The sequence below is a fragment of the Mchenga conophoros genome, linkage group LG3 (genome assembly GCF_057382185.1).
Source record: "Mchenga conophoros isolate Kocher_MC1m ecotype Shallow Benthic linkage group LG3, M_conophoros_male_GT1.1, whole genome shotgun sequence".
NCBI classification, from domain to species: Eukaryota; Metazoa; Chordata; class Actinopteri; order Cichliformes; family Cichlidae; genus Mchenga; species Mchenga conophoros.
Window position 1 is genome coordinate 18333593 of NC_140528.1, and position 23804 is coordinate 18357396.

Below are 23804 nucleotides of genomic sequence, written 5' to 3' on the forward strand. Positions count from 1 at the left end.
AGTTTTATTTTTCATTTTGTTAGACATGGCACAGTTGAAAGTAAAAGAAGACCACTCTAATTTGTCATGTGTTGTCATATTTTGATATATTTGATTACTTTTCATTGGTTATATTATATCGGGTAAAAATCACCCGGCATTAGTGATCGTGTTACTATTTATAGCGATAGTGTTCTAGGGTTAAATCTTCAGCAGCGTTGGAAAATGGAACCTGAGGGAGCGTGCCAAGCTCCAGAAAGTGACAGCGCAGAGGAGGTCCAGCGATGGACTTGTGGTTCTGTGAACAGCACAAATGCCAGGTGACTGTAAAATAACTAACAGCACTTTTTCCACAAGTGAAGCCAGTAACTTACTATCCTAAAAGATTAGCTCTAGTTGCTCGTGCTTTACCTCCATGCGTGAGATCAGTATGTGCAGCAGTTTAAGCTGTACAATGTTTCAATAGTTTATTTCACCTTTTGACATTGTTAGTTCCACACGAGGTAGATGTCTACTACTGCAGACTAAACTTACATTTCTGACACCTACAAGACACTTGTCTTTAATGTTACTCTCACAACCACACATATTACCATAAAGTGGTGCACAATTCTGAATCTGTCCAACCCTTTTTGCCAACGGAGGAGGGCACTTCTCATGAGTGTAGAGAGCGCGAGGAGAAGAAGTGTAAGCTGAGGGATGACTTAATAGATGTGCCACTCGTTGAGGGAAAGGTTTGGTTTGCTGATGGTTTGAGTTTTACAACAGCAGAGGGACAGACTAGAACACGTTTTACTGTAGCAGACAGTGAGAGAGAGTTATCTATGTAGGACAACTAGCATGTTTCATATTTGCTTGAGCAGCAGAGATGCTAGCTTTAACGGAAGTGTGTAAAGCTGTAGAGAGACAATATACACTGATAGGCAGTATACATTTGCTACTGTACATTTCTTTGTAGTGCAGTGAGTGAGACGAGGTGTGACAACCTCTACAGGGAAACCTGCAGAACACACCAAACTCTTGCAAAATCTGCTGGAGGCAGTGTTATTAACCAGTAGAATTGCCGTTTGTAAATGTGCAGCACACATGTGAGGGAAAGATCCAGTTGCATTAGGGAAAGTTTTTGCAGATAAGATCACAAAAGAAGCAGCTGTAGTTAAACATGGTGTTAACCTTTTATCAGTACAGCATCAGCAGACATGCAGGCCCACTCACCTACAGCAGGAAAACAGTTGTGACTTACAGAGGGAGCAAGCTTGCAGGATGATGTTTTTTATCTGTGTGATAAACCAGTACTGCCTGATAATTTGTATAAGACTGCTGCTATTTTGAGCCATTGGCTTTGCCATGTCTCAAACAGGAGGGAAATGAGCAGTCGTTATACTCATTCTAGGATTATTAAATACTTTTTAAAAAAAAAAAACTTTTGCAGGCAGAGAGAACTAATGGAATAGTAAAGTTAAGATTTAGGAAGACAGGCAGGACATGGTTAGACTGTATAGAATAAGTACATGAGGATTACTCCAACAGAGAATGGTCTGACTCTTTGAGATTACACATGTTAGAGCATTTAGAGTTCCAGTCTTCTGTAGTGATGATAGAAAAGCAGAAGAGAGAGCGTATTAGCAGATTAGATGCTTGAAAATGTTTAAAAGTAAAGTAGTCATGAGAACAAATGATCTGCCAGATGATTCTGTTTCTCCGCAGGAGCAGAGTCTGAAGTCTGGAGATTGGATGTTGATAAGGCCATGGAGAGGAAGTGCTGGTCCAGTCCATGGTGGGAAGGTCCATATCGGATGCTGCTGACGACGACCACAGCAGTGAAGATTGCTGGAAGGAACACTTGGATATATCAAGCGCACTGCAAGAAGGTGACACACATCCAGGCCAGCTCGGAGTAAGTGGCAGGAAGACCGGGAACAAAGGGGGGGGAAAGCCTCCAGGGCCCCTCGTCTCAATCCGGTGAAGAAACCAACTGAGCCACAGGTACTCATCAGAATGGCTGGGAATGTGCTGTGCATCTTCTTGTGCCTGTGGACCCTGAGTGGGATGACAGGGAGCGCACTGGAACAGAGCAAACCACACCCAGTACCAGCATGGGTTTTCAACAACTACTGCTGGCAGTTTAAGAACACAACCGCTCACATAAAGAATGAGACCAATGGTTATGCTTGTGATGCCACTGGCTACACATTCTTCTGGACTGTGGCCCTATAGCATCACTGAGAGCGAGGCAGTTTGTCTGGTTGCTTTAGCAACACATCCGGGAACACTGCCAACTTTTCAACTGCTCTGAACCTGAATGGAAGGTTGATTCACCAGTAGCTGGGAAGGTGAACTGCTCTGGTGAGACAGACCTGCTCGTCTGACTCAAAGAATATGACTTGCTGCAGGACATTGAACAGCTAAACGAACTGGAAACAGGCCAATTGCCTATGTGTATGAAGGACAATGGATTAGCCCAAGTTGGAGATCAACCATGGAACATGGCAACATCACCTATTCTTTTGTCTTCTGCAAGAAGGATGTAAACAGAGAAGCCTTTTGTCTACATTACATCATGAACACTTGAGGTTTCGAGCCAAGAAGTTCAAAACAGCTTGATCCAATTTCCTTTACGAAGCTTTTTCTGTGGTGACAACAGGACAGGAGAAGAGTTGTAAATGCAGATAATTCACCAGTTGACTCTAACCCCCACAGGATGCCTACAGTGAAAAGATTTGGGGGGTTGATAGGAGTCATAAAGAAGGGTGTTGACCAGGCTGCAGCTTTGAAGTTAGCTGAGAGCCATATGGACAAACAATAAAGTCAACTGATGCGTTTAAATACCTATGTCTGTATACAGTTGGATTGTAGTGACATATGATTTTTGAGAATGATGATTCTTCTTGTTTGACCTTTGACATTCAGTTGTTTACTTGAAGAAATACATAATGAATTGCACGACAGGAGTAGATCCGCCACAAGGCTGGATAGCTTGGTTACCGTCTGGTCCTTGGTGGCATCTTCTTTTGAAAAAATTAATTCCTGTTTTTGGACTGTTGATACTGATTTGCTTATGTATAGGATGTAGTTTACTGTGTATGAATGAAATCTATACTGACACTGTCCAAACAAAGGGTGCATAAGTTGAAATTTAAGAACAATGACAAAAAGGAGGGAAATGTTAAGTCTAATTGTTGAATGTTGCCATTGTGTTTCTTAAATTTGTACAGTCTTAGTTTAAGCAGTAGGATCAAAGCCATTCCTTTGATCCTGACCACCTCTCCAACCACTCTGTGCTGGGGGAGGTTTTATTGTAGATACATCCTATCTGAAAGATCTGTTTCTTTTGATGTAAACTTCCTGGGTTTATGACCCTTTGGTCAGCAGGAGGTAACACACACACACACACACACACACACACACACACACAGTGCCTTGTCTATGTAACCAAAGGGGGGTTGCAAGGGGAGGTGCTTTGTAAACTATTGTTTGAGGATTGTCAATAAAAGGCAGCGAGAGGAGGCCACCATTGGGGTCATTGTCGTGCTGGACACAGACGAGGCCTCCCTTGCGCAAGTAATGGATCGATCGACTGTCTTGTTTTCTTCATGATGAATAAGTCTCTAGAATTAGCGGGGCTTGTGGAAACACAGACCCAACAGTTACAGCCTTTCTCCCCTCTGCTGCCGAGGCTGTTAGTCTCTCCCAAACTCAGCTACAGGACTTCCAAATGAATGAAAGCAGCAGAAGTGGCTTTACAAAGGAAAGAGGAAGAGGAGAAGAAGAGGAGAGGGAGGCCACCCTGACCATCACTCCAGCTGAAAACATCACACTTCCATTAAAGTTGGTGAGAAAATGTTGAGCAGGATGAGCTGCTGGCTAATCTGGAGGCTGTAGCAGCAGCTCACAGTCACAGTGGATTTCCACTCATGAAAAAGCTCTGGCTGCTTCATTTCTCATCTCATATCAGAGACTTTAATGCTTCACTGAAGCTGTACTGTGATGCTTCCATATCCCAGTGAGGCCTCCATAATGATTTCAGCTGTTCTGTACACACACTGTGTGCCCTGTATGGCTCAAAGTCTCTGCAGCCTGTTTTTATCTGCTATCATCAGATCTTCATCATCCTCATTCACATCCCTCACACACTCTACAGCCTCATCAGCACTGACTTCATCTTCACTGACTGATGGAGCACAACATGAACCTGTGGAGGCTGAAACACTGTCCTGTCAAACATCTCCCCGTCACCACTCCACTTCTGTCAGCCTTTAAATGAACCCTGCTCAAGTCTGTCACTTCTGTTTGGAGCCAAAAGGAAAAACTGTTGTTCAGTCGTTTGGAAAGACAACATTTCTGAAAGCACTCAAACTTCGTCACATTTGTCTTCAGACACATCCTGAACATTTAGGAACTGAAGAAAGTTTCAAACATCCATCAAAGACCTGAAATATAGAAAAACAACAACAGCCGCAGTCAGTGAACTCACCTCAGAGTCTCCAGTCGACAGTTTGGACTCTCCAGTCCAGCACACAGAAGCTTCACACCTGAATCCTGGAGGTCATTATTTCCACTCATGTCCAGCTGTGTCAGATGGGAGGGGCTGGACTTCAGAGCTGAGGCCACAACTTCACAGTGAGACTCTGAGAGTCGACACTCAGTCAGTCTGTGATGATAGAAAATATAAAATGTGTTATTATAAAAGCAGAAAATCTGCATTATAAACACAGACTGAATGTATATGAAGACAAAACAGAGTGAGGTCATAATCTGATGAATCTGCTCTTCACATCTGTGCTTCAGCTCCTCTTACTGTGTTTGACATGACACAACGATTGAGTCTCTCTCAGACCTGCAGACTTTTAATGAGAATCTTTGTTTGGCTTTAATCTGCAGATGAAGGAGGAAGATGGTGTCACATTTAGGCTTCCATAATGTCCACAGTCTGTCACTGAGATCTGATCCAGAGTCAGAGTGAAGACACACATTTGGACTGTTTCCTGTTTTGACTCCAGAACATTTTGAATGAGTTCAGCTCAGTGAAGAGTTCCAGCTGGAAAGATGATCTCTGTTTGCTACCTGCTGTCAGGTACGACTGTTCACGTCCACACGCAGGAAAAACCTGCTGACTGTTACCAAACGGAGCAGAAATCTCATCACTGGACAATAATGATGAATGAACTCAGAGCTGCTGATATCAGATCTGATTTCAGGGGAACTAAACACAGAAATGATTGGCTCATTTTAGCTTTCTGAGCCATTATCTGCTGGTGTGTCGCTAGTTGGCAGAAAATGATTTGTATTCCTGTTCAGGGCTTCAGTGTTTATGAGTCCAGATCCAGGTGACAGCAAGTCAAAATGATGTTACCTGTCTGTGTCCAGCAGCAGCCTGTATTCACTTTGAATATTGTTATAACCTGACATGGATCAGTTTGTCTTTGATTGGTTTGTAAATGTCACTGTTTCCATTGGACCTGAGTGACGTACAAAGACAAAGAGGGAGAGAAAGGAGAGAGAGGATGGAGACAGCAAAGAGAGAGCAAACACAAACAGGTGAGAGTGGACAGGTGACCAAGGTCAGCAACCAATCAGAGAGCTTCTGTTTGACCCACAGTCACTGATGATCAGAATCAGAATCAGAATACTTTATTGATCCCTGGGGGAAATTATTTTTTGTTACAGTGCTCCATTTTAAACCAACATTAAGACAAGACAGACAATACGCTAACTAAGAATAGTACAATATATACATATATATACATACATACATACATAAGTCACTTATAAATAAATATTTGGAAAAGAAACATGTGTAGCTGTAGCAGCAAACAGTGTGTTAAGTGGATGCGTTGTACAGGGAGATGGCCACAGGCAGGAATGATTTCCTGTGTCGTTCAGTGGTGCTTTTCGGTAATCTCAGTCTCTCACTGAACGAGCTCCTGTGACTGACCAACATGTCATGGAGTGGGTGGGAGGTGTTATCCAACATTGTCTTTATCTTGGACAGCATCCGCCTCTCCGACACCACCTTGAGGGAGTCCAGCTCCATCCCCACAACATTGCTGGCCTTACGGATCAGTTTATTAAGTCTGTTGGCATCTGCGACCCTCAGCCTGCTCCCCCAGCATGCAACAGCATAGAGGATGGCACTGGCCACAACAGACTCATAGAAAATCCTCAGCATTTTCTGGCAGATGTTGAAGGACCTCAGTCGCCTCAAAAAATAGAGACGACTCTGGCCCTTCCTGTAAAGTGCTGTGGTGTTTTTAGCCCAGTCCAGTTTATTGTCAATGTGTACTCCAAGGTATTTATAGTCCTCCACAATGTCAACACTGACCCCCTGGATTGAAACAGGGGTCAAGTGTTTCCTGGTCTTCCTGAAGTCCACGATCAGTTCCTTGGTCTTTGCCACGTTGAGCTGCAGATGATTCTGCTCACACCACGTGACAAAGGAGTCGACCACAGCCCGGTACTCTGTCTCATCATCCCTGCTGATGCATCCAACCACCGCAGAGTCATCAGAAAACTTCTGAAGATGGCAGGTCTCTGTGCAGTGGCTGAAGTCTGTGGTGTAGAGGGTGAAGAGGAAGGGGGAGAGGACAGTCCCCTGTGGTGCCCCTGTGTTGCTAATCACCTTGTCAGACACACACTGTGGGAGACGTACATATTGTGGTCTTCCTGTCAGGTAATCAACAATCCAGGACACCAGAGAAGCATCCACCTGCATCGCTGCTAACTTATCACCCAGGAGGGTCGGCCTGATGGTGTTGAAAGCACTGGAAAAGTCAAAAAACATGACTGTACATAACCAAGCAGTGTGTTACTCTGATATCAAATATGGATCCTGCTCTTATAATAATGATCATCAGATGATATTATTGTGTTATTTTGTAGCTGAATACGATGTTTGTGTGATTATCAGTGAAAGAAGCAGTGAGGAGGATGGAGAGAGAGAGGACAGAGGGTGAAGTTAGAAACACTAAAAGGATTTTTCATGGATTTCATGGATGATTTGAGTGATTTCCAGCAGGACACTTAAACATGCTCAGATGACACTACAGTGCTCGGACTTATATCCAACAATGATGAGACAAACTATAGGACAGAGGTGCAACAACTAGAGTCATGGTGCCACGACAATAACTTGGTCTTAAACACCAAAAAGACCAAGGAGATCATTGTAGATTTCCGGAAGAGGGGTCATAACAACCATCTGCCTCTCTTCATTGGCAGTGAGGCGGTGGAGAGGGTGAGCAGTTTTAAATTCTTGGGGGTAACTGTGACCGAGGACCTGTCCTGGGGCAACCATATCACCTCAGTTGTACGGAAGGCCCAACAGCGCCTCTACTACCTGAGGAGACTGCGGAGCGCACACATTCCCAGATCTCTGATGTTGAACTTCTACAACTGTGCCATCAGCAGCGTTCTGACGTATGGATTTCTAGTGTGGTTCCCCAGCTGCACCAAGGCCGATCAGCAAGCACTCCAGCGGGTGGTGAAAGAAGCTGGCAGAATTATTGGAACAAGTCTGCCAGAGATCAGTAATATCTTCCCCACTCGCTGTCTGAGGAGGGTGCACAGTATCCTGCGGGACCAACATCACCCTGCGCGCCACCTTTTCCATCTGCTGCCCTCAGGGAGAAGGTACAGGTCTATACAGGCCAGAACATCCAGACTGGCCAACAGCCTGTATCCACAGGCTGTGAGGCTCCTGAACTCTCTGCCCCCCTCTCACGGACAATAACCATATCCAACTTCTTAATAGCAATGAACTGGTCTGCATTGGTGCATCATATCTTTATTCTCTTCCCCCTCCTGCCCCCCCCCCCCCCTTTCTTAAATAGATAACTATCATATCTGATATCATATCTCACAGTACAATAATATTGAATGGGTTGCATTGTTGTATTTTGTCATGTTTCTCAAGTCTTTGTCTGAATTTCTACGAACATTATTGCTAAGGATTGTCTTATTGCATTGGAGTCACACTGGGTTAAATATGTACACTTGGGTTTTAAGGGGTATTTATTATTTTCTTCTTTTTTTTTGGGTTGTATGGAAGCCCCAAACGCAATTTCATTGTTCTTGACAATGACAATAAATACTAAATACTAAATGTCAGTGGACGTCCTAAAGAACATATTCACTGATATGAAACGTGTCATTGAACAGGATTAATATCAGTAGAAACATGGTGGAAACAGCTGTGACTGCATGGATGTGACACACTTCAAATCTGTTCTCCACTCTTGGATTTGGGATCCATGGAGCTGCTGCTGAGTCTGTACAATAAAGGAATGGTGTGGAAGGTTGCAGCGTACGGACACAAACACTTTGTGGTTACAATCTGATTTTATTTTCGACATTAAACTACTAAGCTACACTGATCAATGATGTTAATGATCACATCTGGACTCACCCAGCCTTTCTGCAGGTCCTCACAGCTGGAATCAGTCTCTGTCGTCCCCGCTCTGATGTGTTGTACTTCTGCAGGTCCAACTCATCCAGAACCTCCTCTGACATCTGCAGCATGAAGGCCAGAGCTGAGCACTGGATCTCAGTGAGTTTCTTCTCTGATCTGTTCTCTGACTTCAGGAACTCTTGGATCTCCTGAAATAATGAGAGGTGGTTCATCTCCATCAGACAGTGGAAGATGTTGATGCTTCTGTCAGGAGAGATTTTATCACTGTTCATCTCCTTCAGGTTGTTGATGACTCTCTGGATGGTTCCTCGACTGATCTCTGTCTGACCCAGCAGACCTACTAAGAGTCTCTGGTTGGACTCCAGACAGAGGCCATGAAGGAAGCGAACAAACAGGTCCAGGTGGCCATTTTTACTCTGGAGGGATTTATACATGGCTCTGCTCAGGAAATCATCCAGAGATGGTTTAATGTGGGGAAACCGAAGCAAATTAGTATAATCATGATAGTCAAAATCAAAGTCAGAATCATAACAAAAATCTCCCAAAAAGTTCTTCAGCACCTTTGTCTTCCTGTTGGTGAAACAGTGGAACTTGTAGACAGCAGCCAGAAACTCCTGAATGCTCAGATGAACAAAGCAGTAGACTGGTTTCTGGAAGATCACACACTCTCTTTTGAAGATCTCTGTACAAACTCCTGAGTACACCGAGGCCTCTGTCACATCCAGACCACACTGCTCCAGGTCTTCTTGGTAGAACATGATGTTTCCTTTCTCCAGATGTTCAAACGCCAGCCTCCCCAGCTTCAGAAGAACTTTCCTATCAGCCTTCGTCAGCTCCTGTGGACTCGTCTCACGTCCCTCATGGTACTTGTTCTTCTTCCTCTTTGTCTGAACCAGCAGGAAGTGTGAGTACATGTCAGTCAGGGTCTTGGGCAGCTCTCCTCTCTGCTCTGTAGTCAACATGTGCTCCAGAACTGTAGCAGTGATCCAGCAGAAGACTGGGATACTACACATGATGTGGAGGCTCCTGGATGTCTTCATGTGGGAGATGATTCTGCTGGACAGCTCTTCATCAGTGAATCTCCTCCTGAAGTACTCCTCCTTCTGGGCGTCAGTGAAGCCTCGTACTTCTGTTAGCCTGTCAACACATGTAGGAGGGATCTGATTGGCTGCTGCGGGTCGGGAAGTTATCCAGACGAGAGCCGAGGGAAGCAGATTCCCCTGGATGAGGTTTGTCAGCAGCTGGCTGACTGATGACTTCTGTGTGACATCAGACAGCAGCTTCCTGTTGGTGAAATCCAATGAAAGTCTGCTTTCATCCAGGCCGTCAAAGATGAACAAAAGCTGAGAGACAGCCAGCTTCTCTGCTGTGACCTTCTGTAATGTTGGATGGAAAACATGGAGCAGCTCCAGAAAACTGTACTGCTCATCTCTGATCAGGTTCAGCTCCCTGAATGAAAGCAGAACCACCACACTGACATGTTGGTTCTCCAAGCCCTCTGCCCAGTCCAGAGTGAACTTCTGCACTGAGAAGGTTTTTCCAACACCAGCCACGCCGTTGGTCAGAACCACTCTGATGGGTCTCTGTTGGTCAGGTAAGGCTTTAAAGATGTCCTGGCACCTGATTGGAGCATCATGGAGGGCGTCCATCTTGGAAGCTGTCTCCAGCTGCCTCACCTCATGTTGGGTATGAACCTCTTCACTCTGTCCCTCTGTGATGTAGAGCTCAGTGTAGATCCTGTTGAGGAGGGTTCTACTTCCCGTTTCATCACTTCCTTCAGTCACACGTTCACATCTCCTCCTCAGACTGATCTTATGTTCATCTAAAACCTCCTGCAGACCAACATCTGCTGAAAGAAAGAAAAACAATGAGACTAAAGAGAAAGAAAACTCTTCAATGTCTGAACAACACAAGAAGTCCAGTTTTCAGAAATGAGTCCATCAGCAGACAGATGTTCAGTCTTACTTTGTACACAGCTGCTCTGACTGGCTGTCTTCAGTCCAGCTCTGCTTCTGGATCTTTCTCCACACTGGGGACAGGAGGAGTCTCCTGATGAAGCAGACTGGTCCCAGTATGAGGAGATGCACTGTCTGCAGAACCAGTGTCCACAGCTGGTAGAGACTGGATCCTTCAGGACATCCTGACACAAAGCACAGCAGGACAGCTGCTCCTCCTCACAAACACCACTCCTCTTCCTCTCTCTGTGAACACATTTCTTTATCACTAAAACATTTACTGTCAGTGAAAAACATCCAGATGTGACCAAACTGCAGTTCCTCACAGTTCCTTTGATTTCATCAACACTAATGAGCTGCTCTTCTTGTCTGCCTGTCTCATTAAACACTGAGTGATGAATACAAACTCAACACTTCCTGCAGACTTCCTGACTTCACAATAAAAGCTTTCCATCAGAGAGAGACAGTTATGACTTTCACTGTTTTACAGCCGCTGTGTGCAGATTATCTGGGTCAGTTCACTCTGAAGCAGCTTAGAAGTGTCCGTGTAGAGCCGTGGTCTGACACACAGAGACTTCTGATTTTCTCTATTTAAATAAACATGATGAAGATGAGCAGGTTTCTCTTCTAGTATAAAACTCTGTGTCTCTCTGGCTGGCTCATGATGGCTTTTCAGGTTTTATGTTTTGCTCTCTCCTGCTAGCGTTTTGCCTGCCTGGGTGGAGATTGTAATGGCCTCTCGCTCTTGGTCCACACAGTTATGATGATTACACCACCTGTTGCTGATTCACCTGGGCTTACCGGTAACCATTTAACGCTGCGGCATGGAGCAGTTTGTCGCTGGGACATTGACCCTCCTGTGTTCATGATCTCAGCTCCTTGCTAAGAAATCTCTCTCTAAATTCACCAGTTGGGTTAACTTTGTGTATACTTTGAGTATATATTTCCCCGGACTTGGTTACAGACGCTTACCTATGACTCCCGTGTGTGGCTGTGTGAGTGGAGAGCAGGACAAGAGTGACTGAAGAGGAGTGAATGTGGACTCCCTTCCCTCTTTTCCCTGGAGCCCTGGACCCCCTCCCCAACTCACTGTGCATATATAGAGCACTGTGGTTCACCCCTTTGGTAAATAAACTGTCACCTTTTTGTTTGTCAGAACTCAGTCTGTGCTTGAGTTCCTCTGTTAGCCATGACATTTTGTTGGTTCTCTCTCTTCAGGTCCCTGTAAGTGTTTGATCTAAAACATTATATTTATTCTGCTTTGATTGTTTTGTGTGCTGAGGGACAATGTTGCACGATCCACTTTTTCTTATCACTCAAATATCCTGATACTTTCAGAAAGTTGGAGAGCTCTCCTGGCTTGCTTAGTCTTTGCTCTGTACTGCAGTACTTGCATTGGTTTCACTGGACAAGTCTGCATGTGAATCTACAACTGATCTGACATTGTGGCACAAACACAGTAAACAAACACTACGAGCACCTTGTTTCATGTGCAGTGGCTTTCTTCTCATTCTGTTACTGAACACTGTATGAAAAGCCTCTCACTGCCAGCATCCTTCCAGCCCCACGACAACAAGACCAACTCACATCCTCACAACACCAAGAATTTTTCCCCTTTTCTTTGGAGAAACTGAGAAGCCAATAGGATTGTAGCTCAAACTTGCCCACAGTCCTGCTTCATCACTGCTCACTCCTACCTGTGTTGGTGCTCAGTGGACAGTCATAGCCTACTGCTAGCATGAATGCTAAATGTACTGCTGTGGATGATCAGCAGAAAAAGATGTTGTCAGCAATGTTCCCTCTAAGCTGCGCACGTGCGCAATTGCGCACTGCTGGCACAGTCTCTGCGCACAGAAAATCTGCGTTGCGCACAAAAAAAAATCTAACCTGAATTGAAATTAAAATTAATATTTTAACAATTCTGTTTTGCAGTGTTGGTCAGTGAGTGTCCGGCTCATCCGTATGGGATTAGAACGATGCCACCTTATCCCATAGTCCAGCCAATGATACGATTCACATTCGTATATACGCAGCTAATCAAAGTTGTTGACAGGCTATGACAGCGTCCTTATGTGCCGACACCGGTGTTTTAGCTGGCAAAGTGGCGTGGCTGATGTCATTAACGTGGCTTCACTCCACAACGTGTACAACCATTGGAGATGTGAGCAGGACAGACAGAACAACTGACGGGAAAAAGTGTGGACTTTATACCAGTTTTTAAATTGTGTTGATAGGCCACGTAAAACCAGAGTTGTGATAAAAATATGCAATGTTCGGTTTCCTTGCTGAATACTATTGTTTTTTATGTTTACTGCAGGAAGAAACAGTTAAATCGGCGTTTTATAAGAAAAAAGGCTCGAAAGCGCTCTCCACCTGTGAGCAAAAACAAACCCCACCCCCCTCTGTCTTTCCTATTCGTCCAAAAAAGTACCATGTCGACCAATCAAAAACTGATATGACAACATGGCATCTAGTTGTTAAGAAACGGGGGGAAGTTTTAGGAGTGACGGCGGTGCTTTGAGATGTGAGAGATTTGCGACGTTTAGCGCAAATCTTGTGTAGTTAGTGTGTAGTGTAGTAAATAGTTTTGTTGTGTGTGTCAGAACAATGAGGCGACTGCTGAATGTTAAGGTGTTACAGGAGTGATACATCTCCTGTTGTCAGGCCTGCAGGTATCAGGCTGTTGTTCTCCTTTATCTCATAGTGGACAGAAATATTTTTTGGAGTGACACAAATAATTTGTGTGGCATCAGATTTGATGCAGAACAGCTGATTGTTCTAAAAATAGTTTGAAATGTTTACTTAAAAACACCTTGGCATTTAAAAAAAATAGCTGCAACTTTGTTGTTTGCCTGTGAAGGTTCTCAGTCATCCAGGTCATCGTAGTCAAAGGAGCTTGAAAGAAAAGCGTCTGGACTTCTTTAAGTTGCTTGAAGACGTTTCACCTCTCATCCAAGAAGCTTCTTCAGTTCTAAGGTCAAATGGTGGAGAGTCCCAGATATAAACCTAGTGGGAGTGACCCCCCACAGAGGGACAAAAGGACCCCCTGATGATTTGTTGTTTGCCAAACTGAGTTACTTTTTTGAAGAAGTAACTATATAATTAATTGCCCAGCATTGGTCATTATATACTATATTTTGCAGACAGAGAGTTACAGGACTCTCTCCCAGACCACAGACTCATAATACAAGTCAGAGCTTTTTTAAAAAGGAAAGAAAGTTGTGTTTTCAAAATTGGAGTTCAAGTTATTTTTACTTCCAATAGTGTTAACATACTACATGGGTTAATGACTAGATTTTTTTTGCATTTTCATTGTAAATGGGATAAAGCAGTTCATTAAAAGTAGTCTAACATAAATGTAAATGCTGTAATTTGATTATTTTAATAAACCATGTAACTTGGATGGATTCGATGGTGGCGTGACCACAGTGCACACGTCTGATGTCGCTCACAGTGGTCCAAGGAACCGCTCAGGGAGTTTGTGTGTTCGCTCAGACACGTGAAAATTTAGACGGAACATTGGTTGTCAGTTTGACTGTTTGCTGTATTTAAAGTGTTTTTCTCAGTTCGTCTGTATTCAAAGTGCATTCGGGGCTTTAGCTGACAGCTCTTTGTGCTAACAAACTAAACTCTCTTAGTTTAAGCCAGCAGACTTTACCAAAAACAAAGCCTGCTGCTGCCTCCATGGGTTAGCTTGTGTGACTGGTGTTTACACCAATGAAATCTAAATCACACTAATGTGTCCTCCAAGGTGTTTGGTGGGAGCACTGAGTGAAACATAAGAGCTCTGGTAAAATAACAAACAGGGCTGTGAGAGCAACTGAAGTGATAAAAATACTGTTTAAAGATAAAAAACACTTTGATGTTCTCTCGTCACCTAACAAAGTCCAAACCCTGTGAACTATTTTAGCTTTAATAACTGTGGATTCAGGTATCCTGAACCCATCTTTGGACATTTGTAATTAAATATTTTAAAACTCCATCAGAGACTCCTGATGTGGCTGTTTGGAGAAGGAAAAGAGGGACAAAGTGGAGCGTCGAGCTGAGGCTTCATTCACTGCAAACCTACAGTTATGTTTCCTTATTTCTGCTGTTTGCATGTTCACAGCTGAAATAAAGCTGCCTCTTTGACTTCATCCTGTTGTGTTTGGGTCCAATCCTGCCTGCCACACAGCGCTACAGGATAAAGTCTAAGATTTTTTACCTTTTTAATGAATCTTTGGTCATATTTATCCAGGAAAACACAAACATGTAAAGGAGTCATCACAGGTCTCTGACCTCGTTGGTTCAGGTTCAGCACTGAAGTCTGGAGGGTAAAATCTGGACCCATCACTCCTCACAGATGGACAGCTGGATCCTGCAGACTGTGACCTCTGACCTCTGCAGACACAAACATGTTTTATTCAATGATCAATTCTCTGATAAAGTGATTGAAGCAGCTGTGATCACACAGACTGCAGATAATGCAGCTGTTTCCTGTCAGTAACAGTCCTCTTAGATTAGAGTTCAGCTTTTTACAGGAAAACAAATGTCCCTGAATGCAACAGTGAGACACAGTCTGCCTGTGTGGCTGTGATAGCTGCCGTTAGGAGCGCTCATGTGTTTGCAGTTAGACGAGGAGATGTTACCATCATGGACACGTTAACAAATCCTGCAGCATCACGTGGCACAAACACTTTGTGTTCCTGTCATCTGCAAGCAACAGGAAGTTCATTAATAAAGGCGGGATGGAGACGCGACTGTGATGGTTCTCCTTCATCCAGCTGTTACACACATCTGGGCTCACACGACGAGCCTTTGTCTAATACAGCAGCTGCTCTCTGAACACTTTTCTGAAGAGGAGCTGCACAAACCTTTGTTTGCTTTCTAGAGCAGCGTATCAAAGTCAAACTACCCACTGCTTGTCACGGCGAGTGAGAGGAGCCGTGTGGAGGAAATGAAGGAGGATCCAAACACAGGCAGTAGTGGAGAAGTGAGGGTGGTTTATTGAGCACAAAATAAGGACAAACAGCAAATGGAGCTCGAACTAAACTATACTGGGAAACAACTAAACCATAGCGCAGAAACCTGAACATGAAGCAGGGCGAGCAGAGGCAGACGATGGTAGACAGCAGGGTGAACACACGAGCGAGACACGGTGGTTACACAGACGGACCAGCAACTACAATGACGGAGGACACGACTTAAATACACACAGAGAAACACAGGAATTACACACAGGTGGTGGACACAGCTGGGAACAATCAGTAAGATGACCGAGGTAAAACTGAACACACTCACATGAGACGCAGACCTTCACAATAAAACATCACACGCAGGCTCGACATCGAGAGACAGACAGGAAATGACATATGAAACTAAACCCACATCTTAAACCCAGATAAACAGAAACATGGAACTCTAATAATAGACATCATAATCATCACCATAACACGACAAGAGAACAAGAACACAATCCCTGATGCAAACTTAAATCAAAACACAATAAACTCAAAATACTGGGTCCAACGGACCCAGAACCGTGACACTGCTAGCAGCTGCTTCTATCATAGTTTAGGATCCAGATGTGTGAGGTCTAGATTTACACCTCTGATTAAAATAAATAGTTAAAAACAGCCAATTGAGTCCAAATGTGTCTTAAAACCAGATAAACTGACAGTTACAGCTGAGCCTGTGTGTCCTTGGAGACACTGCTCTGCTACAGAGATGCATTTTAGAAACCAGGAAACATCAAAATCATTTAAATCAGAGAGTTCATGTTACTAACAGCTCACCTCTCTGCAGCAGACACAGGCTGGGATTTAAAATCAATGTCTCGATGATTGGACCAGTCTCTCTTTAAGGACACAGAGCTGAGTGGTTTCTGATTGACGCTAAAAGTAAGTGAACATGAAACATGTGTCACATCCAATGTATCCAATACATTACATAAAAAGTATAAATAAAGTATGTAAATAGTATATTATTTAAATCGTTAAATAGTAAAAAGCTGACTAAAATTTCAAACATTTTAATACTGACATGAACTTACTTTTCGTCAGATGACTTTTTTTGCCCTAAATTACGAAAGAAATGCTTCACCCGTTTGCTCTTAGAGGACACAGAGCTGGGTGGAGGTCCAGGTGGGTTCCTGTGAATAATGATGGAGCAGTGATGTGAGTGCTGAGCTGTGACATGGAGAAGAGTCATGGACAGTTAGAGATGGTCATCTCACCTCTGAGCTTTGGTCTGGCTCTCATGTTCCCCACACAGAGTGCTTTTAGAGGGAGGGACTCCCTCCTCTCTGTCCTCACACTGATCCATGCTGCTCAATTCACATCAGCTCACACACACTTTCTACCTTCACCTGCAGAGGAAACACAAATCATTCATGTGCACATCAACTGAGAGCTGCAGAGGTCGTGTCCGATGTGTTGGACTAACATCCATCTGAGATGCAGCTTCAGGGCTTGCAAAATCGCTAGCCCGACGTCCCGGGGTTAGCGATTTTTCCAGTCGGGCTACCAAAATCTATCTCTGCCCTGCCCGTCGGCCTATCGTAGGAAGGAAAAATATATGTCAATGCTTTTGCATTCTTTCAGAAATGTAGCTGGGTAATTATGTCATTGGCATCGGTGAGCCACTGTCAATATGTGACATATTTAAATCGCGTTTGAATTTGCGCTTGTTTTTTGCTTTCATTTTGCAATCGCGTGAACTGTGTATAGAGAGCGACAGCACTGATCTGTGAGTGATGATAATTTGTGCACCAATTCCTCTGACATCGTCTTATCAATCGTTAGCTTACTATGCAAACATGACAAGTGAAATCTCCCGCAGCAAGCTTAAACATGTGAGAGGTTGATCGCGCAGAGAATCGCTGAGCGTTATGTGAGTGCGCGTGTAAAAGCAGCAGCATATATATTTTAGTTCTGCTGAGCCAAATAAGACAGGTCAGGGTGAAGAAGTGACAGCCAAAGAAAAGCTTACCACAAAACGGAAAAGTTATGACAAATCAGACTGTAAGGCAAAAAGAAAGTGCAGCTTTATGGTTTCATGGACAAAAGAATTTCTGTGGCTGCAATATGACGAGCTAAATAACCAGGGGTGCACATAAGTGGTCCGCGGGTGCGCATTCGCTGTCAAAATAAAAAACGCACACAAGATAAGAAGTTGCAACACGTGTTTGCGTGCATAAGAATTTCTGGAGGAGGACAGACATTTGTTTAGAACTCTTAAAGATGTCGAAGAAGCTCCATTAAGCAATTACTTTGGTGTTCCTCCACCTCCAAAGAAATGTCAGGAGTCCGAACCACAAAAGAAGCACGTATTCTCGGAAAAGTGGTTCCAGGAGGTGAGCTGGCTTCAAACAAATGATGAACGCACAGAGATGTGGTGCGGAATGTGCCGTGAAAATCCCACTCTAGTGGACAAAAACAGTGCTTTTTATATGGACGCTATTAGATTATTCTGTTATTATATGTTACCTTATATATGTAATCAAAGTAGTTGAATTAGAATACTGCTGTAGATCACATTATACCCTTTAATATAGAGTGTGTGAGCTGTATGTAGTTTAGTTCTCATTATACTTTTGAGTTAACAGAACATATTCACATATTAGTTCATTAGATAAATGTGCATCACTCTGTATCCTTGATCTGCTGGGAATGTGTTACACTGTTTTCTTGACATGCTTAATTGTTGAATCATGAAGAGAAGGTTGTAAGCAGGAGACTCTGTGTCTAAAGACAGGGGAGATAGATAGACCACATTCCACACCCCCACCCTACAGAAAGCAGAGAAACAACTGCCGAGGTCATAACTTAGGCGCTGTAACAGAGAAAAAATGTGATGTTTTGGCTTTTACGACTCGATGGGGGCCACTAGAGACTATAAAAAGCTGAGCAACCCGTCACCATTTTGAGACATGTGCCTGACCCTCTGGTAGCATCTCTCCCGTCCGGACGTTGTAATGCTCTGACTGTTGAATTGTATGGAAATAAATGATTGTTGATTGAGCATTTATACACCGAGTATTGTCCCTCCTTCAGCCCAAAGATTCAAAGAATTGGGAGATTTCAACAACGCAAACGCGCGCTGTAACTTCTTATCTGGTGCGCGTCTTTTATTTTGACAGCGAATGAGCACATGCAGACCACTTATGTGCACCCGTGTAAATAACATAATGTTCTGCCGGGTGTGTTGTTGGTTTTCACTCGATTTCTGAGTCGACAAGCGCCTTTGTTACTGGGACCAGTCATTTTAAGAAAGGCCCCCATTAGAACCCATGAGAAATGCAAGAAATGCATTATTGCTCAGTCTGCAATATCTTTCCCAGAACAAACACCAATTGCAAATAACATACTAAAAATAAACCTGAAAAATCTGTATAGAACAGCTACTATGTTGCAAGGAGTGAACTACCACTGGCACAATTTAGCAGTCTTTGCAAACTTCAAAAGGCAAATGGCCTAGATCTTGGTTCCACTTGCCTCTTACCCATGACTTCAGTGGAAATTTCAAATTCAGGATCTGACACAGACTGATTCATGTCCTACACAGTTCTTACAAGTTCATAGAAATTTCTGTTCAATTAGAACCAAGTATTTGAGTTGATGAAGGTAATTTTTATACAATGTTGTAGTTTGTGTTTCAACAATTTTTTGATTTATGTTTTGTTTCCGTTACAATATTATACTTTAATGTATAACATTGTAACGGAAACAAAACATAAATCAAAAAATTGGAAACAAAACATCAATCAAAAAATTGCTTTCTTTTTTATTCGGGCTACTTAAATTTATTTTGGGCTACCAAAAACTAAAGAGTCCCTGCCCGAAGGGGTACCAGAGATTTTGAAATTTTGCGAGCCCTGAGCTTTCATCAGTTCACTACAAAAAGTGTCACAGAGCCGAGTTCAGCCTCCAAATCCTCCATTACTGTAGTCCTACAAAGCAGCAGGTCAAACATGGCTGCAGAGAGCAGCTTTATGTCAGTAACCATGTCCAGGACCGAGCTGACTGCTTACAGAGTTCATACTCTAACTGCTAGCTGCTCTGCTAGCTAAGCTAACTCAGTAACAGTGACTCTGACAGCAGTTACTGTGGAACAGCGGCCGAGCTCAGGACACATTCAGTGTGTTTAGTCTGAGTCCTGGACTCTGATTCAATGGATTCAATCCAGCTCAGAGTTTCATGTGTTCATCAGAATAAAATACATGTACTAATATAACAGAAGTTGTAGCTGCCGTCATAGGCAACTCTCGCATTTAAGTTCATTTTATTAGATATATAAGGTTGAAACAATTAGTAGTTGAAATATTAATAAATAAATAAATAGTAATTCATGTTTTGTTCATTAGATTTATATGTTTAAATGTGTTATTTTTACTAATTGTGCAATTAGATAGGAACCTTTTCTATAGTTCCGTCTGTTGTTGCTAAGAGGGTATTTTTTGGCTGGCACACTCAGCAAACTAATTGAGACGAGCCACGAGGTTTGCACGTCCACAGTAAGATAAATAAAAGAGTGCCTTTTTTGGACCTCCCCACGATGTAAGGATTAAAGTTTTATTCCCTTTGAGTGAGGCCAATGAGGTAAATGTTTTCTTTTGTTTATTTCCGTTGTATGTAAATACGCTAGTGTTGCGTGATATTCTAGTGCAATTACCGCAGTGTGAGGTGTAATGTGTATTTTATTGATTGTTTTGTTGGAATGTTTCGCCATATATAATGCTTAAGGGCTTTATTAAGAATATTCATTTAAGTTTGTATTTCTTTTTAGTTCTGACGGCATTGTATCGGCTGTGGTTGGACATCATTACATGTTAAGGCATGTCGAAGAATCCTCCTGTCCGAAATAAATGTCAGTTAAAACATAAAGAACAAGTTGAGCTTTATTACGACTCGAGGGGAGTAACAGTCAGAACTCAGCCTGCTTCGTGCTGGAGGAGAGAGAGAAGGAGAAAGAGGTCTGCCGCAGCGGAGCCGAGCGGGAGCGGAGCTGAGCCGAGTGTGAGCGCAGCGGAGCCGAGCCGACAGCGCGCCGGGTCACGTGATTAAGCTCGCGTCTCTCTCAAGCATCAAAGACACTCAAACACACACACAGACATCTCATAAAGCAACCAGAGTCCAGCGGTGCAGCTTGGTTAAGCTACAAAGAAGTAACACGTTTATACAAGTTAAATGTGGAGAGTAGATTTCTTTAGCTCATCTTAAAGGGACTCTGTCAAGCAATGAAAGGGGAAGTGTGGTGGTTTGGAGTAAAAGTTTAAGCTCATGTTATTGTTGTTTATGCTAAGTAACTGTAATTAAGGTACGTTTAAGTTGATTATAAGGGTTTGCTTATTTTTAAGACTGCATTAGATATTTAAAGGTCACATTATAGTATTTTGTTTGACATTGAAGGTTATTTTCTGTTTTACTACAAGTGAAGGGCAATTTACTATTTTGGTTTAAGAGTTTGTGACATATGTTTAAGTTGACTCTTTAAAGTAAAGCAATTTAAGGTCCTAGGTGCTTCATAAGGTGACTATTCACGTATTTAAGTTGACCTAGGTGACTTGAGTGTAGTATAATACTGTCTGTGACATGGAGCAAGAAGGCTGTGACACTGAAGCTGTGGAGCAGCAAGAAGCTTTTGAAGAGCAAGAAAGTTTGCCAGAACCATGCACAAGTAAAGCTACTAAAGAAGGAAGTTTGAGGAAAAGTCAAAGAGTTAAGAAGTTCACTGAAAGGGGCCAAGCACTACATGATGAAAAGGTGAACAAGCTTCAAGCTCGCTTTAAAGTCAGTTATGAAAGGTGGAAAGTTGTTGCAAAACAAGGCAAAAGGGCACTTGAAGAACCTGTTAGTGCAAAACTTAAAGAGCTTATCGACCGAGTTGAACATACCTCAGCAGAAGTGAAACAAGTTTATGATGAACTGCGCAATCATGAAACTCCTGATGCAGACACTCGCCGCAGAGTGGACACCTGTGATGCAGTTTCTCAAAAGATGATAAAGCTAGCTCAAGAAAAATTAGCAGCAGAAGAAGACGAAGAACTTTCTGAGAGATTGGTTCACTGGAGTGATGTAGGATCAGCATTCAATTCTGCAGCCTCTCAAAGATCCAAAGGTTCTAATAGCAGGCAATCAAGAAGCTCAAGTAAGTTGTCTGTAAAGAGGCAAGAAGCAGCTGCAGAGCTTGCGGCTACTGAAGCAACTCTGAAGATTATGGAGGGATTGGAAAGTGAAAGAAAGGCACTTGAAATCCTTGAAGCAGAGAATGCTGAGAAACAGAAGGCCTTAGAGCAAAAGCGAAGAGAGCTTGAAAGGCTAGAAACAGTAAAGAGAATGAATGCTGCTAAAGCACGTTTGAAAGTGTACAATGAAGAAGGAAACTCAGATGAAGAAATATCAGACCTTCTGCACGAAAGGAGCAAACGGAGAAATGTCACATCTAAACCGATGAATCAGTTTGCACATTCGCAACTTAATGCAAATGCAGAGCCATTTGATATGCCACAAGCCAACTCAAGGTCACAACCAAGAGAAAGCAAACAGGAAGATAGTACCACAACATTGGCCCAAGCTCTAGCTGAGTCCATTCACATAAGTCGCCTACCAGTACCAGAACCTACAGTCTTCAACGGAGATCCTCTCAAGTACAAGGATTGGAAAATGTCGTTTCAAATGCTGATAGACAGAAAGAACATCCCAGTGAATGAAAAGATTTACTATCTTCACAAGTATGTTGGAGGACCGGCGAGAAAGGCTGTTGAGAGTTATTTTCTCTTGGGAACAGAGCGTGCTTATTACTCAGCATGGAACATTTTGGAGGAAAGATATGGAAGTTCATTTGTAATCACCAAAGCTTTCAGAGATAAGTTGACGTCATGGCCAAGGATTGGGAACAAGGATAGCGTTGAACTTCGAGAATTTTCAGATTTTCTCAGAGGATGTGAAGCGGCCATGCTTCAGGTTAAAGGTCTTGAAGTTTTGAATGACTGCAATGAGAATCAGAGAATGCTAAGCAAGCTACCTGATTGGTTGTCAGCAAGATGGAATCGAAAGGTCATTGAAATTGAAGAACAAGATGGTTCTTTTCCAACATTTAGCCACTTTGTTGACTTCATTGCGAGAGAAGCCAAGATTGCGTGCAATCCACTAACATCGCTTCATGCACTCAAAACAGGTGACTCAGAGAAAATTAAATCTTCCAAGACAAGAAGTGTTGGAGCAAAGGTGCTAGTGAGTGCTGCAGAAGAGACGTCCAACACAAAAAAATGTGTGTTTTGTGAAAACTCAAATCATAGCATTCACACATGTAGGAAGTTTATGGACAAGGTCTTGAGTGAAAGAGTCAAGTTTGTGCAAACTAAGGGACTGTGCTTTGGATGTCTAGGCTTTGGACACCAATCAAAGAAATGTGAAAAGAGAAAGACGTGTGACACATGTAAAGGGAAACACCCGACATGTTTGCATGAGGAACGAGACAAAACCTCAAGGAAAAAGAAAGAAAAGGAAAGTGACAAGGAACCGCAAATGAAAGAGATGGAAGGCAATAAAGAGAGTAGAGAAACCAAACCCAAGGAAGCACCAAGTGAAGCAATATCAAACCGTGTGATTCAAAGTGACAGAAGTAATCTCACATCTACAATCATTCCAGTTTGGTTATCCACAACAAGCAATCCTGAACATGAGATTCTTCTCTATGCTCTTCTTGATAGCCAAAGTGATACGACATTCGTCTTGAAGGAAAAGGCAGATGCTCCGGATGCAGAGAAGAAATGTGTGCAGTTAAAGCTCTCGACAATGTCTTCTAAAGACACTTTAGTACCAAGTCAAACGCTGTCTGGGTTACAGGTCAGAGGTTTCTCTTCTTCAAGGAGAATTCCTCTTTCTGTGACATACACAAGAGAGTTTATTCCTGCGAATTTGAGTCATATTCCTACACAAAGGACAGCAAGAGCGTGGCCACACTTAGAGCACCTGGCTGAAGAAATTGCTCCACTGATTGAATGTGAAGTAGGCCTGCTCATTGGTTACAATTGTTCACAAGTGTTGGTACCCAGAGAAGTTGTGGTGGGAAAAGATAATGAACCTTTTGCCCAAATAACAGACCTTGGCTGGACAATAGTTGGAGGAACTAATCCATGTGTTGACTATGGGGACGCCATAGGATGTAGCCACAAGATCATTGTCAAGGAAGTGACACCCAATCAGTCAGCTGAGCAGTTGGTCAAAGAAGTGTAATAATAATAATAATAATAATGGATTGGATTTATATAGCGCTTTTCAAGGCACCCAAAGCGCTTTACAATGCCACTATTCATTCACTCTCGCATTCATACACTGGTGGAGGCAAGCTACGGTTGTAGCCACAGCTGCCCTGGGGCAGACTGACAGAAGCGAGGCTGCCATTTCGCGCCATCGGCCCCTCTGGCCAACACCAGTAGGCAAATAGGGTAAAGTGTCTTGCCCAAGGACACAACGACCAGG

The 23804-nt window shown here is 43.1% G+C and overlaps 1 protein-coding gene across 1 annotated transcript; it reads right to left on the reverse strand.

Moving 5' to 3' along the window:
* Positions 1 to 4449: 4449 nt before the first annotated feature.
* On the reverse strand, positions 4450 to 16682 carry LOC146577523 (protein NLRC3-like). Its single transcript, XM_085268249.1, has 7 exons — positions 16556 to 16682; positions 16373 to 16471; positions 16116 to 16214; positions 14620 to 14721; positions 10352 to 10587; positions 8384 to 10235; positions 4450 to 4630 (listed from the first exon to the last, which is right to left on the reverse strand). The coding sequence occupies exons 1-7, from the start codon at positions 16642 to 16644 to the stop codon at positions 4450 to 4452; spliced, it is 2658 nt and encodes an 885-aa protein (XP_085124375.1). The 5' UTR covers positions 16645 to 16682.
* Positions 16683 to 23804: the final 7122 nt, after the last annotated feature.

Bases quoted from the DNA above. Each gene is read 5' to 3' on its own strand.
- LOC146577523 (XM_085268249.1), bottom strand. From the start codon at position 16,644: ATGGATCAGTGTGAGGACAGAGAGGAGGGAGTCCCTCCCTCTAAAAGC. The intron at 16,472-16,555 runs GTGAGATGACCA...CATTATTCACAG, and splicing joins AGCCAGACCAAAGCTCAGAG to GAACCCACCTGGACCTCCAC. The intron at 16,215-16,372 runs GTAAGTTCATGT...ACTTACTTTTAG, and splicing joins AAAAAGTCATCTGACGAAAA to CGTCAATCAGAAACCACTCA.